This window comes from Lagopus muta, chromosome Z, assembly GCF_023343835.1.
Source record: "Lagopus muta isolate bLagMut1 chromosome Z, bLagMut1 primary, whole genome shotgun sequence".
In the NCBI taxonomy this organism is placed as follows: Eukaryota; Metazoa; Chordata; class Aves; order Galliformes; family Phasianidae; genus Lagopus; species Lagopus muta.
Window position 1 is genome coordinate 55,277,708 of NC_064472.1, and position 16,816 is coordinate 55,294,523.

The 16,816-nt window shown below is 42.9% G+C and overlaps 1 protein-coding gene across 5 annotated transcripts in view; it reads left to right on the forward strand.

Annotated features, from left to right (window-relative positions):
• LOC125686714 (PH and SEC7 domain-containing protein 3-like) overlaps positions 1-16,816 on the forward strand; it is a 116,966-nt gene that overhangs the window by 58,107 nt on the left and 42,043 nt on the right. For all 5 annotated transcript variants that reach the window (XM_048931049.1, XM_048931048.1, XM_048931047.1 and 2 more), the window contains one exon: positions 13,468-13,511. In XM_048931049.1, coding sequence (XP_048787006.1) covers positions 13,468-13,511 — 44 coding nt within the window. The remainder of the gene's footprint in view (positions 1-13,467; positions 13,512-16,816) is intronic.

Below are 16,816 nucleotides of genomic sequence, written 5' to 3' on the forward strand. Positions count from 1 at the left end.
TCCCTCAGAAATCCCTGTTGTTTAGTTACAGATGCAAATCAATCCTGCTTGATATTTCTAAAATGCTGGGAACTCTAGTGTTCAAGAGTGATCTTTCCGTAGAGAAAAAGCAATTACTGTGTACACAGGTCTACTCGCTCAGTCAAGACTATATGACTGTATTAAAATGTACAGATGAAAATTAGGGACACTGATAAAAACCTAGGTTAAAGATACTTATGGTTTCAAAAGCATTGTCTCAAGGAGCTCTCTGTGTTTGAGAGTATTAGCCTACAAGTGTTTTCCATGCTCTGTCTTGAGGTGAGAGGAAACAAAAAATGAACATGAGACAACCTGTCACCCTTGATATTTTGGATTGCTTCTTGTTTACCGCTGAACCAGACCTGGTCTCCTGTAAATTCAGGTTCCTATCCTGCCTTAGGTTCTGCTGACCTTAGCTTGGAGAATGCTAGATAGTGAACTACAGCTTAGGTGCTGTTGATGCTGGCAAGGGAAGAGAATTGTTTTGGTGATTCAGTCTAGCTTGTGTTTAATAATGAAATTGCTCTGTAAGTTGCACACTGGCCTAGGTCTGCATGCGGTACCTAAGGAATATAATTATTTCACATGCATTGAAGGTGCTTGGGGAGGTGGCTTTATAAATCTGAGAGCAAGATTATTCTGCCTGGGCAGGGGGCTGGTAGGTTAGGGAGTGATGTGTGGCCATTTATGTAGCACCTGTCGGGACCTGCTGCTTAGCTCTTCTGGAGCTGTTTGATTGGAGCGTATTTCCACTAAGAAGATTTTCTTGAAAAGCTTTTGCACTAGCAGTGGATAATATCAGTTGGGTTAAGTAGCATAAAATGCTTTCTGGGAAGTGGTGCAAGTAGCTTTGAGCATGAAGTTGATTGTTGTTAGAGTAGAAGAGTCTTCTGTTACCTTCCTTGCAAGGTCAGTTTGTGTAGAATGGCTGGAGTTCATCTGCAGCGTGGTGCTTATGTGTGAGATGGGGATGGCCCTTCTGACCAGACTGTCATTGGAAATTCTTTTTGCTCTTTCACTAGATGGGAGAAGTCAATAGTCAAGCAGGATAAAGGCGACCTGTGGAGAATCAGAAATTTCTCAGGGAGTTTTTGTTCTGATGTTTTCATTCCTTGTTCCCTGCTTCAGTGAGCACTGCCCTTCAGCATTGCCCACAGCAATCATGGCCTGCAGTCAGCATCTGTGTTTATAGCATCTCTGGTGTAACATGATCAAAGGGTGACTGCTGGTGCATGCTGGGGAGAGAGTGGTGTCTTCTGCAAGCAAAAACACATCTATGAACATAATGCGGCTGTCTAGTCATTTGTCCTCTCAGGCCTGATTGCAAGAGGGTGGGAGAGTGTAACTATGTAAAACACCCACTCAGTTCATCTGCCTCTTATTTAGTCCTGGGTGCTGCAGCACAGATGGAGGCTAAGCAAGCTCTTGGCTTGATTCTACTGAGTCTGAGTGGGATTTGAGCATGACACAAGGCCAGAGGCCATCCACCTAGCTGGCAAATGTGGTTCAGTGTGAGGTATTTGTGCCAGGGCAGTGGCCTCTTGTCCTTTGCCGCAGTCACCACTGGCATGTAAGCATGCCACATGGTGAATGTAAGGCCTGGCTTCTTGGGGCATGCTGCTGGTTCACTGGGGAGAGGACAGAATGAGGGATAACTCTATGGGCTTCTCCAAAGAACCTGAGCATGTGGTGGTAGGTGCATTATGATGGGACAACAGGCTCTGGGATCCTCCAGACCTGTGACCCTGTTGCTGGCCTGGCTTTGCCTGTCATGGGCCACGTTGCCAAAGTCAATGTTAGCCAGGGTGAGGACCTCATGCACCCTGGTTTCTTGTGCTGCCTTTTCAACAATCTGCTTTCCCTTCTAGAGTTCAGGACAATGTCCCATTTGACTGCTCCTGCCTTGGCACTTGTAGGAGCTTCTCCACCTGTCCCAGCATGTGTCCATCAGCTGCTGCAACCGCATGCTGAGCATAGTAGAGTTAGTTCTCTCTCATTGTAGCATGTTGCCATGGCAATGTTCAGTCTGCTGCGCTCTGGGTCTCCAGGAGCCAGAAATGATGGTGCTTTTGCAACGTCGAGGAAGACATCTCCCTTTTCCCTTATATACACATCCACCCTGGTGACAGCACTGGCTACAATTGATGCCGGCCTCCCTTTATCCCATGCCTGGGAGAGCACAGCTCTAGGTGCTGGCAGCATGTCTGACCCACTGAGAGGTTCAAGCAGTTCCAGCTGCACACAAGGATGCTGGCAATTGCCCCACAGCCACGGAGCCTTGTGGGTTTCCTGCTGGGGAGGAGCAAGGTGAAGCTGGAGGATACGCTTTTCTAGTAGAATGATGTGATCACAGGTACCAATAATGTCGGGGTGAGAGCTGGACCTACAGCTGCCTGCTCTCAGACCTGCTGCAGATCTCCATGGAGAAAGCATCTCTTTTCCCCAAGCCCCTGCTGGAGTGACAGGCCCTGGCCAAGAATTAAGAATACCTTGGGTTGCTGAACAAATTCACTGAGGATGGATGTAATGGGGGCATATCCATGAGGCTTGTATGTGTCCCAGACTTCATCATGATGCTGTGGGCTTTCACTTGTTCCTCCACTGCTTTGAGAACCCATCAGTATTTTAACACCCAGAAGCCTGTAGCTGGCAGGTAATTAAACACTCTTTTTGCAGTGTCCTTTGTTATTTCAGACAGTAATGAGCATGGCAGGCTGTTGCAGGCAGGGAAGTGTGGCTGTGTGAACTGAAAATGAATCTCTTGCTTGGTATGCTGGCATTTGTTCCAGCATCTTTCTCTCCTCCCCTCTCCCTCTCGCGTGTGTATGAAGGGGGCGTCTGTGCTCGAGAGAGGAGTGGAGCAGGGGTGGAGTTTCTGTCATCCCTTTTCTTTTTTTTTTTTTCCTTTTTTTTTTTTTTTTTTTTCCTATCCAGTGACGTGAGCAATGCCTGGAACAATCAGGCTGGCTCCAAACAGTGTGCCTGAAGATGCTGGAGGAAACAGCCTAGTGCTTTTTAAGCAAACACTGATTGCTTGAGCCTGGGCTCTCCAGACACAACCTTTTCCAATTCCTCTTCAGGGGATTGGGAAGTGCCATTAGCTTTCTTCACCCCCATCCCATCCCATCACTTTTGGAAATGATTGGAGTTAACAGTGTTCAGAGCACCAGCAAAGTCCGGGTGAGAGCCACAGGTTCAGTGAAATACTCCCGAGAAGAATCCCTCTGGCGGCAATCCCATCGGTCAAAATCTATGAAAATCTCCAACTCTTCTGAGTTTTCTACTAAAGAAAGCAAGGTAAATAGCTAAATATTTATAGTGTTTCTCTCTGCCAAGAATGAAGGTGATGATGTTGAGAAGGTTATGCAGGAATTAAGGGCTTTGGATAATCTGCAGTGATTACAGAGTTGCTGTCAAGTCAGAAAGATCTCCGGGCTTGAGGAGAGACTGAAAGTGGAAAAGGTCGGATGTGTGTGGTGGTAGTGGTTGGGCTTTAAAGGAATGCCCTGTCACTGAGCTTGGTGCAGTAGTAAGCAGTGAAAACTTGCTACTGAATACTAATTGGAGCTTCAGGAAAGGAGACTGAGTTAGCAAGCAACATCCTTGCGATTATCCATCTAATGGGAATTATGAAAAATAGTTTTTGCTCTTTCTCTGCAGGTCTGTATTATAGTAGGTATGGATGCTAGATAAAAACATTGTCTTATTTGCATGTGTGATTAAACATTGCCATCAACTATTTATCAGGAATGCATCACTTCTGTGCTTATAGGAATACGATTGCCTGTCTGTTAGTGGCACAGGCTATGCCCAGCTGCTACAGTGGTTGTGTTCAGCATTTCCTTGCCCAGCACAGTTGTTTGTTTCCTAGATGAACAGCCCCCACTTCATGCAGTATCACTTCTTTCCATATGCCATCACTACTGAGAGGTACTTGAGAACCTCTGGGCAGAGCTTTAATACCTGTCTCCCTCCCAAATATGCTCAGTGATTCTAAGGATTGGATGAACTTTATGCAGTGACCAGATATGCCCCTAATTTTATTCCTTCTGCAAATTGATCCTATTTGGGATTAAAAGATAAAATCATTTGGTGAGGTATGCTGAATGAGGATGAAGTATTCCAGGACAGAGAAAGATGTTTAACCATGTCTTGAGTCTGCATACATGCAAAGAAGCAGGCATGCACACAGATCTCCCTGTACTGTCCCTTCTCTAAATCTTCTGTCTGTTCTGAGAGAAACCTCCTCTGCTATCCTGAAAACATCCTTTCGCTGTGCAAGAGTTCCTGGCACATCACACTCTGCCAGATTACAGCTTATATGATATTTCAGAGGCTCAACTGCAGAGCTTTAATCAGAATGATGCACACAGAAATAACTGATATTCTATTCAGTCTTGATCTAGGAATTTCTGTTTTGAGAGACATATTCACCATAACTAAGAAACAGTGTTAACAGTAATGGTTATGGCATGGCCATCGTTCTTGGTCTGTTGCTGATGCAGCGTCTCCTACTTAAATACTGCTACCTTGGCATGTGCCAAAATAAGGGCTGGGTCTTGCAAGTACCCTGCTCTTGGACATGCTTTCACATTAGGTACCAGAATAATTCTAGTCTATTTGCTGGGAGGATTTCTGTATGTGAAGTTTCTGCCTGTAAGAGAAACTTGGGTCTTTGGCAGTGAGTGAGGCACCTAATCTCTGTACCTCTCTGCTTCCTGTCCCAGGCTTAGTGCCCACTGTGTACACATGGTGTAATGTCCTCAGAGCGGAGACTTTCTCCCAGGGGTGATGTCTGACTCTGATAGCTGCTGCTGCAATAGCGATCACTGTGATCATCCCTCTGTAATATTCCCATTTCTCCCTCCTGAGTGCTGAGCATAGAAGGTTGTGGTGAGGGGTACAGCTGCTTGAGCTTCTGGCTCAAGAGGTTTAAAGTATATTGCAGGTTTGGTTTTGTTTGTGGCTCTCTTGCCTTATTTCATGTTAAGATATCTATCTATGAAGTACCTAGAACATGTAAAGGCTGTTTTGTGGAGAGCTGAGATGGTTCTTTCTTTGTCCATCATTGGTACCTGCCCAGCAGATAGGATCATAAGCATGCATGATTTTATTCCTCTTGTCTGTTTTCTTCCTTTTGTCTCTATTACAGGCTGTAACATTTCTTGTAGACAGGATTGCAAGTGAGATTTGTATTTTTGGCTCTGTCACTGTTTGGATGTGTGATTGTGGACAGCCCTGTTCTTTCCATGGATCCTTTCCCCCTGCTGTGCTTTGTCTGACCATCTATTTTATTCAGATGTCACTGACTTAGAGTCGGTTGATTTGTGGTTGAGTTTTAGCTCTTCTCTACTGCTGTATCACTGGAGGTTATTGCCTGTGTGTACCATTGCGAAGGAGGTCTTTTAATTCGTAAAGTCCATGTGTACGTGCTTGTACATCACTTCTCACAAAATGCGTTCAGTTCTGGGCTGGATTGTTATTAATATATATATATATTTTTGGATGATGGTACCATAATGATCCCCTCTGTCTCAGAGATTTTTGTTTGTAAATTTGTCCTTCGTCATATTCTCTGGACTTGTTTTCCCCTTTGTCTGTACTGCCTTGTACTTTATATGCTCCCAGTACAAAGGAACTACGGTACTCAAGACCTGTTTCCCTGTTTCTGTAACTGCTTTAGCTGCCAGGCTTAGGAGACATATTTAATCTATTTGTGCCCCAGAACTATATTCCACTGATGCCTTTGCACTTAGATCACAGTTTATTTTGCTAATCTAGAGAGTATTACATACCCTTGTGCTCCAGCCAGTATGAACAAGGCACGAGCATGGTGACTGTGTGTGAGATCTGCTTGCTGCCAGTATCAAAGAAGTCAGCCCAAAGACCCGTAGTCTCCCTTTAAAAATTAGAAAATGTTTCTGTGAACTTGCATGCACGTACAGTTGTATGTAAGAGAATAGGTAATACGTGCTGGGTGTATATTATAGGCAAGTGTCACAGTCTCAGGCCAGCAAGAGAATCTGTGAAAAGAATATTGTAAACTGATGTTTTCTTATTCTCTGGAGAACAGTCTCAAACCTGGCCTGCAGGCAAAATGAGTTGGAGGACCTCAGGGTCTTCTGTGTAATCCAGCATGCTCAGCAATCTCATCTCCTGACAGACACTGATTTCCTGCAGCCATAGGTGGAATTGCAGAGTGCCTGTACCTGTCCTGCCTGCAAATGCACAAGTCTAGTAAAACAGTGTCTGAAATTAGCAGTGTGGGTGCTTCACTATCAAGGAACATCGTCCTAGCATTTTTCTGTTCGTTTTTAATAATTCAGTATGCTGCCTTTACTAGTATCATTAAAGAAGCACTCTAGCTAGTACAGGACAAATCCTTCTAGCAACCCCCTTGTGTCAAGATTACAGAGGAAGCGTTTCTTGTATGGCATTAATTTCGTGGCTCTTGGGAGCCCCGGCTAACCACCTTTTTCTGTTTAATGATGACGTATCTGACACAATCTTTCTTTTTTTTTCTTTTTTTTTTTTCCTGCCTTCATTCCCCATCTTCTTCACATAAAACAGATTTTTTAACAGAGGAGTTTCTCTTAGAAATGTTCTCCGGTTGGTGACGCACTTGAAATTCCCTGGGTGAAATGATCTCTTTTTCCTTCTCGCTAAAACATTTCTATCAACCCGATCTCCACCCACACCAAAACAACATTCATTGGTTCCATATGCTGCTGAACAGCTCTGTGCTGTTTTATGAATAATGTATGCCGGCTTGTTAGAAGAATGTTTGTTGTACAAACCAGTGGAATTTAAAATTGAGAGTGATATCAGCAGACATGCCTTGCTGTGCACTAACCTATGGGCTTCTTGGGGTACTGCTTTGGCATCCTCACTGCACCCCTGTGACAGGAAGGAGGAAATGCTGCATAAGGCATCGAACATGAGCAGACTTTGAAGCTAGTAGGATGCTACAGGCACGCAGTGTTCTAAGTCCTTATATTCAGCTCACTAGGTGTTACAGATCCATGCATGGAGAAGAGGAGAAAATGTAAAGATCTGAATGTTGGGGGAAGGTAGCGAATAGGAGATGGTGAAGTAATGTAGATCAAATGCAGCTAACATTTCTGGGAGAGGGTCATTCTTCAAGGTGTATATATCTTCATACAGCAACGTATCTTACTCCCTTCAAACCTGTCAGAAGGTAGTGACACTGAGGGGCACCCTGGTCTGAAGGACTGGCATGTTAAATACAACACCTATCAGGACTGTATAATGACATCTGTGGTGTTTGGTGTTTGTGGTGTTTTGCTTCTGCGATCTATTTCATTCCTGTAGTGTCTGCTTCGTAAGTTGTGCTTCTCCCTCCAGTAAATGGTGTATGGTGGTGTAGCTGGACTGGTGCCTGGCTAACTGCTGTAGTCGTCGGGGTAGAGCTGATGGATTGGTTCTGAATGAGTGAGAGAGCTGCATCGGCAGCAGCATCTCAGGGAGTGGAGTGAGGTGCACTCTGTTCTCACCTTTGGAACACAAAGGAGACAGATGGAGGAGATGCTTCTGAATTTGTCTTGCCTTAAGGTATATACAGACTGCTTTTTCCAGTGTTAGCTAGCCCCTTCCCACATCCTGCAAGCTTTCCTGCTTCCAAGCTGAAGAATAGGAGATCTTTGTCCAGAGTGCGTCTGGGGCTCACTTGTGTGCCTGAAATCAACCCTTCTGCTACCAGCCTGAAATGAAGAAGAAATGTCCTCAGACAGGACTTGCGACAGTAGCTGCAGGGTGATGTGGGCCAGCCTCTAAGAACATAGTTGCAGCTTCATCCTCCATCTCCTGGCTGGCTGGAGCATCTGATGGAAGCTGTAAAAATCACTTGGTACATCTCATAGAATCATAGAATGGTTTGGGTTGGAGGAGACCTTTAATTCCAATCCCCCCCATTTTAGACAGGGACACCTCCCGCTAGACCAGGTTGCTCAAAAAAAGCCATGTTCAGCCTGACCTTGAATGCTTCCAGGGATAGGGCATCCAAAACTTCTCTGGACAGCCTGCTGCAGTGTTTCACAGCCCTCACAGTAAAGAATTTTTTCCTCATGTTTAGTCTAAAATTTACTCTCAGTTTAAAATCATTTTCCCTCATCCTGCTGCTGTGAGAATTCCCTCCCCAGCTTTCCTGTTGGCCCCCTTCAGATACTGGAAGGCTGCTATGAGGGCTGTCCAGGGCCTTCCCTTCTGCAGGCTGAAGACCCCCAACTATCTCAGCCTTTCCTTTTAAGGCTCTGAAGACCTCTGATCATCTTCATGGCCCTCCTCTGGACTTGCACCAACAGCTCCATGTCTTCCTTGTGTTGGGGGCGCCAGAACTGGACCCCAGGTGAGGTATCAAGGGAGCAGAGTTGAGGGGCAAAATCATCTCCCTTGACCTGCTGGTCACGCTTCTCTTGATGCAACCCAGAATACGGTTGGCCTTCTGTTGGCAAGCATACATTGCCTGCTCATGTTGAGTCTTTCATCAACCAATACTCCCAAATTCTTCTCCTCAGTGCTGCTCTCAAGCCATTTTCTGCCCAGCCTGTATCTGTGATTGATATTGCACTGATTCAGGTGCAGGACCTTGCACTTGGCCTTGTTGAACTTCATGAGGTTGGCATGGGCCCACTTCCCAAGCCTGTCCAGGTCCCTCTGGATAGCATTCCCCTCTAGCATGTCAACTATGTTACTCAACTTGGTATTGTCTGCAAACTTAATGAGAGTGCATTCAATCCTCCTGTCTGTGTCGCCTACAAAGATATTCAATAACACTGGTCCCAGTAGTGATCTCTGAGGAACGCCACTTATTGCTGGTCTCAACTTGCACACTGAGCCATTGATCACAACACTCTGAGTGCAAGCACCCAGCCAACTCCTTATCCACTGAGTGGTCCATCCATCAAATCTATTTTTCTCCAGTTTGGTGATTGAGATGCCATGCAGGACAGCGTCAAATACTTTGCACAAGTCCAGATAGCTGGTTGTTCTTCCTTTATCCAGTGATTCTGTAACTCCATCATAAAAGGCCACCAAGTTTGTTGACATGACCTACCCTTGGTGAAGCCATGTTGGTTACCACCAATCACCTCACCTATATTTTCCATGTGCTGTATTTCCATTTCCTGCAGTAGTCAGATGGTTCTTTCCCAGGAATGACTGTAGAAATCAGAGCAAAACTGGACGTGAGCAGAGAGCCCGACAAACGAAAAACAGGTCTGGGTGATTCTGACTCTCCAAAGTTGGATTTGGTTTTGCCTCTTTACCTATTTGGCAGTCATTTCTGCTGCCTTGCCTTTTGTGCACAAAGCAGGTATAAAAAAAAAAGTATCAGTGGTGTATTTTCTTCTTAACAGGTTTTTCTGGATACATGCAAGTGTGACCATAAACTGGCAATTACAGAAAATATGCTTCAAAAGCCTGTCTTATTTGATCTTTTGAAGGAAGGGCTCATGCAGTGCCCCAGGAGGTCTTCATTTTCTTGTGCTCTCTTGGCCAGGCTTTGTTACCGGAACAGTTTACCTTGAGGAGTACCTTTGCATTCCCAATATCTTTGTTCCTGTGTACACACCTGGTTGTGTCTTCCTCTGCTTTGCATGCAGAGACTGACTCACAGCACAGCAGGCAGCTGGCAGGTGCTGAGAGCAGCGTGCTTAAATGGGTTCAGGTTTTTGCATGTGGCAGAGTTTTGAGGAAGGTAATGATGCAAAGTGACCTTTTATGTTTTGTTTCTTGTCAGCTTTGTAAATAAACGGGAGTTTTCAGGAGAGCTTTCTGCTTAGTGTTGTTTCCAATTGCAATAAAGATACTGATTGCTGAGAGACTGTTGAAATCTAGATTTCTAGTTTACCTACTTACCAAAGGGTAAATAAGGATGGAATTTAGTGACTTCTGATGGAGCTATAAGCTTTTTGCTTTCTTTTAAAAAAGAGAAAGTCCACATTTGTTGTCCAGTTTATGAACAAAGTTTATTTTTTTTTTTTAGACACTATGAGTTGTTAAGCTAAACTGTAGCTAAAGGAGACAACATTGGAGTTGAGAATGATTCGTACTATTCTGTTCTATACACCAGATAATTTGTTTTTTTCTCCCTTGAAAACTACTCTCGCTTCTCGAGGAAGCTTAGAGAAGTGCTGAGTATGATGGACCCAGAGATCAGCAGTTCTCAGAAAAGGAAAAAACTCTAGGCTATAGATTTTTGAGTTCTGTAATACGGCTTAGAAGGTAAAACAGTGATATTGGACACTGCTGAGTTGCTGGTAGCTGGGGGTCTGGATCTTGTTTACAGTAGCCTTGAGTGCTGAGAAAGAGACTCTCCAGTCATATCAGTCCAGCTTGGAAGGTGAGACCAGTGAAATATTAGTTCTGACATCCCCTGCTGTGGTTCAGCCTCCTGATTTTGGCTTAGGTGGTTAATCAGCTAAACACTTCCCAGGCAAGCAGGTAAGAAGCTCCGACTGTTGTCAAGTTGTAACTGTGCTTTAAATCAAGATCTTTTCTTTGTATTCCAGAAAAAGAGTCATGAGTTTGTAAAACCTATCCTTCAACCTAGTCAAGTCCCTCCCATAATCTCCGATCAGCTTTGTTGCAATTTAGTGAAGCACTTAAGTGATTGTGTTCAAGTTTGTTTGATTTAATCATACTCCGGAGAGATGTCTGCTGAAAAGAGCTGCTGTCTGAACTGGGGTCTTGGGAAACAGCCATGAAATGACAGAGCAGGTGCTGGGCTGTTCACATCTGCCACTGGTTGCAAACTATGGGAGAAGGAAAGTAATCTCTGTATCTTGAGAGAGCCCAATAGATACTGGGAATATGCTAATGCATAAACAGTGTTGGAAAGAGAATGCAAAGCAGCTCTGAAAGGCTCGTGCATTCAGTGGCCAATGCACAGCAGTCTCTGCTGGAGAGGTGGGTTGAGGGGTCCTGTTTGAGTGCAGATGCATCACCATTCCTTAAGAGTCTGCTCACCAGGTTCTCAGTGAACATGTTCTGTACAGAGCTGCCTGAGCTGCGGATACTTTCTAAGGTTTGCTCTTCCATTTTGCAAATAGTGGAGACTTGCTGAGAGGTTGCATTTGACGCTCCATGGGGGACACAGTCCTGTTTACAGTGTATGCCATATGACTAGATTGTTGTATGTTACTCTCTAAAGAAGGAAAATGGAGTCTGGCTCAAATGTAAAGATTGGGACAAACACATGTCACTTTCCACAAGGCAAAAGCCTGGGGCATTTGTTGTTCCTTCACCAATCTGGAGTTCTGCTTTTATGTGTCTTGCTCTTTGGCTGCAATGATCCTTAGAGACCTCCTTAGCAGCAAAATCCATAAAAAGCAATAGTGCACAGGGCAGGTGTTCGTTTTCAGAAATCGTGACCTAATCTGATATTTGGGCCAGAGGGCAACGAGAGGCATTTCTAACACCTGTGGGCAGGCTATGTTATAAAAGGCTGTCCAGCCAACTGGGGGAAAATTCTATCTCTTTACCCTGTACTGAGAAATAGCTTTCTGTCTTCAAACTATCGGAGAACGCTTTAATAGTAATAGAGGAAAAAGGCCAAGTAAAAAATAATAACAATGCCTTAATTAAATCATTGGAAGTGTTGTGGCTTTTAATTTGAAGTACTGGGCAACCACAGGCAGTCAGTGCTGCTTTTCTGCTTATGTGGAAAAATGGACTGCTGGCTGCACGGTAGGAAAAATGTAAGCCCTTTGTGGGTTTTTTTTTTGTTTGTTTGTTTGTTTGTTTGTTTGTTTTTCCTTCAGAGTATCCTTACAATCTCTTACTAACTCACATCTGAATATTAACCAAGTTGCCTACAGAATGCCACAAAATCCCTTTCCTTCACCTTCATATGGCTCTGTGCCTTTGGGTTAGAGATTCTCGTACAGATTTGGATGAACAGACAGTGAGCACTCAAGAGTTGAAAATGTTTCATCACATTGCTATGGGTAGTGCAGGAAAGCCTTTAATGGTGGGAACCTCTCCAGCAGTGTGAGCAGCATGGGAGATGATTCCTCCTGATGGTCATATCTGTTCCATTGCTCTGAGGAACCTACTTCTATGGTACAGAGTGCCTGAAAGTCGTTAAATATGCAGCATCAGCATGAAACAAGTTTTACTAGTGTGTTTGACCTAGTTGTGAATGATTCAAGCAGGCCAGATTTTCACAAAGCTGAATATTAAGACTCTTCAAATAGATTGTGCAATATATGGAAAGGAGTCAGTGGATCATAGGATGAGCAGTGGAATATTTTCATGGGATTCCCATTGTGAATTCCATTGTGATAAACACACAAGACTAGCTTCAACTCTGTAGTCTTCCAAATTATTCTTGGTTTGGGTCAGACTTAAGACTATTTAAGTGCTAACGTTTCTGTTGAGCATGTCATAGCTATTATAGTATGTGATTTTCAGACTTCTTCGTACTTGATGTGCTACTTTTTGGTAATCATGTGCATCAACAGTTCTGCTACACATTAACATATTTCAAGGTTGTGTAGGAGTTATGTGCCAGAGGGAGTAAATCTAGCTATGTATATAAGGTAAATCACAAATGTGGATTATAAGTGTGAGAATCAGGGACATTCCATACCAAAATACTTTACTTGAGTCAAGTGCCCTATTTGAACAAATCCAGTAGCTTATAGATATTGCAGGCTTTTATCCATTGTATGTATCATCTAATGAAGAGCTGAAATCAGATATTCTTATCCAAGTGATGCATATCCTTTATCTCAGAAGAAGCCTGTCTCAACTATTTGATCTTTCCCCAGGCTTAATTCACCCTGCCTTTTTGTTGTAGGCTGGTTATCAACAACAGAATTGGGATCCCTGTTGTCAAACCTACTAGCTTCTGTCCTTTAATGTAAAAGAGCAATTTTGTTAGCAGATAGCAGTCTAGGACATTGAAATAGAAAAGCTACATATAGTTTATTTTCTGTTTTACACTTAAATTAAATACATTTATATCTGAATGGGAGGAAGTATTCACGTGCCTCTGAGGTTCAGAGGCTTTGGATAGTTATCCTGGTATATTTTTATGGGAAAGCCCATTTGGTGAAATCTTGTCCTCATTGCTGTCAATGGCCAAAACGTCTAAGTGGGTTCAGCAGGAATTAGATGTGACTTTGAATTTCATAGTGACATGCAGGACTCTAGTTGTGTGGATTTTGCAAACTTTTGGGATTATTTAAGAATAAAAAATAAAATGATTCTGTTCCAGAAAATGAGTGTACTCTCAAACTCTTTTGTTGTTTTTTTTTTTTCCTTGAACAATTTCTGCTCAAGACTTTTATCTTTCCGTAAGCAGATGTGGTTCTTAATCAGAGACTGCTCACTTGCTGGTAGAGTTAAGTAATTTTTATTAGCATATTAATGTATGATTAGCAGAGATAAGAATAATTACATCTCCTTTCTTTCCCTTTGCAGGCCCTCTACAATTCAATCAAGAATGAGAAGCTTGAATGGGCAGTGTAAGTATACTGCTTGGGATTTAGAAATTTAAAAAATAGTATCCATGTAGTAATCTTTTTATAATTCCTACTTCAGTATCTGAGTAGGCTCCAAAGCCTGTAGAAAATAGCCAGTGTATGCACTCAGTTTGCTTTTCTGTTAATGAATGACCTGGCAATACTGCCTCATCTGTTTCTCCAGTGTGGAGAGAGTTAGTGATAGGAGCCAACTGCGTTTGTAAGAAAAGAGGACATTTCATTTAGTAGGAAACTGCAGCCTGAAAAGAGAGAAATTAAATCCTCCATTGTCCAGTGACTGCATAAATAAAACAGATGTTGATTTCACTCTTTATCTTCCAGTACATTGTGTCAGAAACACTGAATAGAAACACACGTCTTGGATTGAGTTTCCTGCTGTTGGTTTATTGTCTTGGTTTGTCTTCTGATTAAATATGGATAACCTGACAACAGTCTGATACGAAAGATGATAAATTGAGCAGTCTGATATCTGCTGATATTAGCTGCTTGTGACAGGCTAACACATGTTAATTGCTGAAATACTGTGGATAAGAAAGAGCTTCTATTTCTTACTATGTTAAATTGACATTCCTCTGTGATTAGGTTTTATGTGGTGTGGGTATACCAGCAGTGAGTAGAAGAGTCTGCTTTAGATCTTGCCTCTTGAAGAGCAGTGGATTCTGGTATAAAATAGAGGAATGACATCTTTATTTATTTTGGCTGTACAGAATACTTGCCTGCGTGGATTTACCTGAAGCCTCACCTTCCTGAGACTACATGTATATGCATCTTTTGTGCTAGCAATCCTAACACTGCCACAAGTCCTGCAAGCCCACTGGTTTCTGATCTTCCAGAAGCTTTTAATTTTCAGGTGGCTCTCTTGTCAGGGCATAAAACCATGCCTGTAGGGGCTGTTAATCGCAACTGAGACTGGAGCCCCTGTTTGGAAGTCTGTTGGATAAATTTGGAGTCATGAGGAAGGTGTACTGGTAGTGAAGGTCACCAAGAAACGCAATGTCTATAGAGCCTTAAAAGAAGCAGAGTGAGTGCAAGAGTCTCACTTCTCACAACAGCAGAGCTCTTTGCAGGACACTGTCAGATATTTTAGACCCAGCAGAATCTGCTGTATGACTTTCACGATCTCAGAATTTTCAGCTCTTTGCAGGAGACCGTATTGTGTCCACTGGGCAGCTTCCAGATAGGAACTGGCTCATACCAACCTGGCACTGCTCCCATTAGCTTCAGTCAAGGTGATTTATAAGATAGCCTTGGTCTTGTTTAGGCAATAACTCCTTTGGCATTTACACAGCCCAGTACATATCCCTTGATAATGAATTATTTTGAGGAAAAAAATGCAAAGCAGGCTAGAGGAAGGGGAAAACAGAATCTTGAATAAAACTTTGGGGTGCGGATATAAAGCAACTCAGAAGGATACTGGAACTGATGTGAAAATTACTGTGGTGAGAAATGAAGCTAATTCTTGACAAAGCTAAAGAAGTAGTACCTTTAGCTAGCCTTAGGCAGCAGAGATCTGTCTGGAAGATGACGTGTTAAGATGTCTCTCCTTACTATTAGACAGCTCTCTGCTGATGTAAAGTAACTCTAGAGAGCCTTAAGACTGCCTGAACTGAAGGGAGAAGACGCATTACTTTCTCTCGAAGAGAAAGGTGGTGGGAATGAGATGTGATCAGTTTTGCTGTGACAGAACCGGGGATGATCTTCACAGATCTTCTTTCCAAAGAATATCCGTTTGCTTTCCCTGACGGAGTTGGCTGGCAGAGAAGTGAGGCAGTGTGGAAATAGGACTGCAAAACCTCAGCAGAAGCTGCCTCGTGACCCCGGTGTGATGAAGAAACACCTTTCCTCTAGTGAGAATAACCTTGAGACTCTAAGATTCTTATTTATGAGCTAGGCAACAGTTTATGAGTGTCACCATCGATGCGTTGTTGGGGGATTAATGACCGTCAGTAAGTCCTTAGGCAAGGGAGCCTGATGGTGTTGAGTGTGATGGGTAGAACTGTCACCTGATCCTTATCTCAGTAGTTACAGGCTAGACATATCATCATCCCAGATGGGTCACTGTCCCTTTCTAGTAGAATTACAGTGTGGTCCTAAGCCCACTAAGAGAAAAGACTACCATTGATTCCAATTCTGTAGTCAACAGCAGTGGCATCTTAATCAGCAGATGTGCTCCTTATTTATTTCCTCAGGCGTTCTGTAGGAGGAATATTTTTTCATACTTTATGAATAAAGAAACATGAATACAGCTCTGGAAAATTGCACTGCAGTTCTTCTTCTGCAGTAGTTCTAGTTTGGAGTTCCCCAAAATGTTAAAAGCAAGTCAGTAGCCATGATCTGTAAAACAAATGGATCAGACTCTGAATTCATGAAGTAGATGTAGATATGGAGAGCACTCTCCTCCAGATCCCAGAGTTTTTGTTTACTTTTCACAATAGAACTGCCAAGAAATGTTCTGCCATTTACTTTTATTATTTGCTATTTCCTCTTGCCTTTATAAAAGCAGCATAGGAAAATTAACACATCAGATATGACTTTTCTGTTTCTTATCCTGTTCCATATTTCTTTTGTACAGAATACTATTCTAGAACTCTCCTGTGTGTTGTACTGTGGTTCATTTCCTCAATCACAAGTCAAACATAAAGTAGCGAGGAGAAATCACTGAAATATTGGTAGAAATTCCTACTTACCACAGTGAATCTAGTTAATTACCATTAGTCATTGTTTCATCCACTTAGTCTAATATCCTGATTTCAGTGTGCTGATGTCACAAGAATCCTCAGTTGATGCAACTTAGCCATGATTATTGTGTTGTAATTTCTCATGCTTCTTAAACTTCCCCAAGGCTTGTGATTTTTTTCATAAGATTTTTCATGATTACCTCTTGTTCTGCTCTGCATCTCCTCTAAGGCTAAATAAATTCAAGACTCTGTGAACAGTTATGTTGAGAACAGATAACACTGAGAAGAAGGACCTGTATGTATTCTTCTCAGGCTGTAAGGGCTGTTGCAAAGGAGAAAGGTGTGAATTATTCTTCATACCCATTGTGGGTGGGCTTATGTTTGAAAGAAAGGAAGTTTGAATTTAACATGAAGAAAAACTTTCTATCAATAAGCCTTGTAACCCTGGAAATAGCTTTGACAGTACAAGCTATGTATGTTTACTCACTCAGGTTTTCATGAACTATTTGAGCAAATATCAGAAAGATAATGGATTAGGAAGGGTGGGTCCAACCTTGGAGCCAGAGAGATAGATTAGCTGATATTTTAACATCCCTTCAATCCCATTGT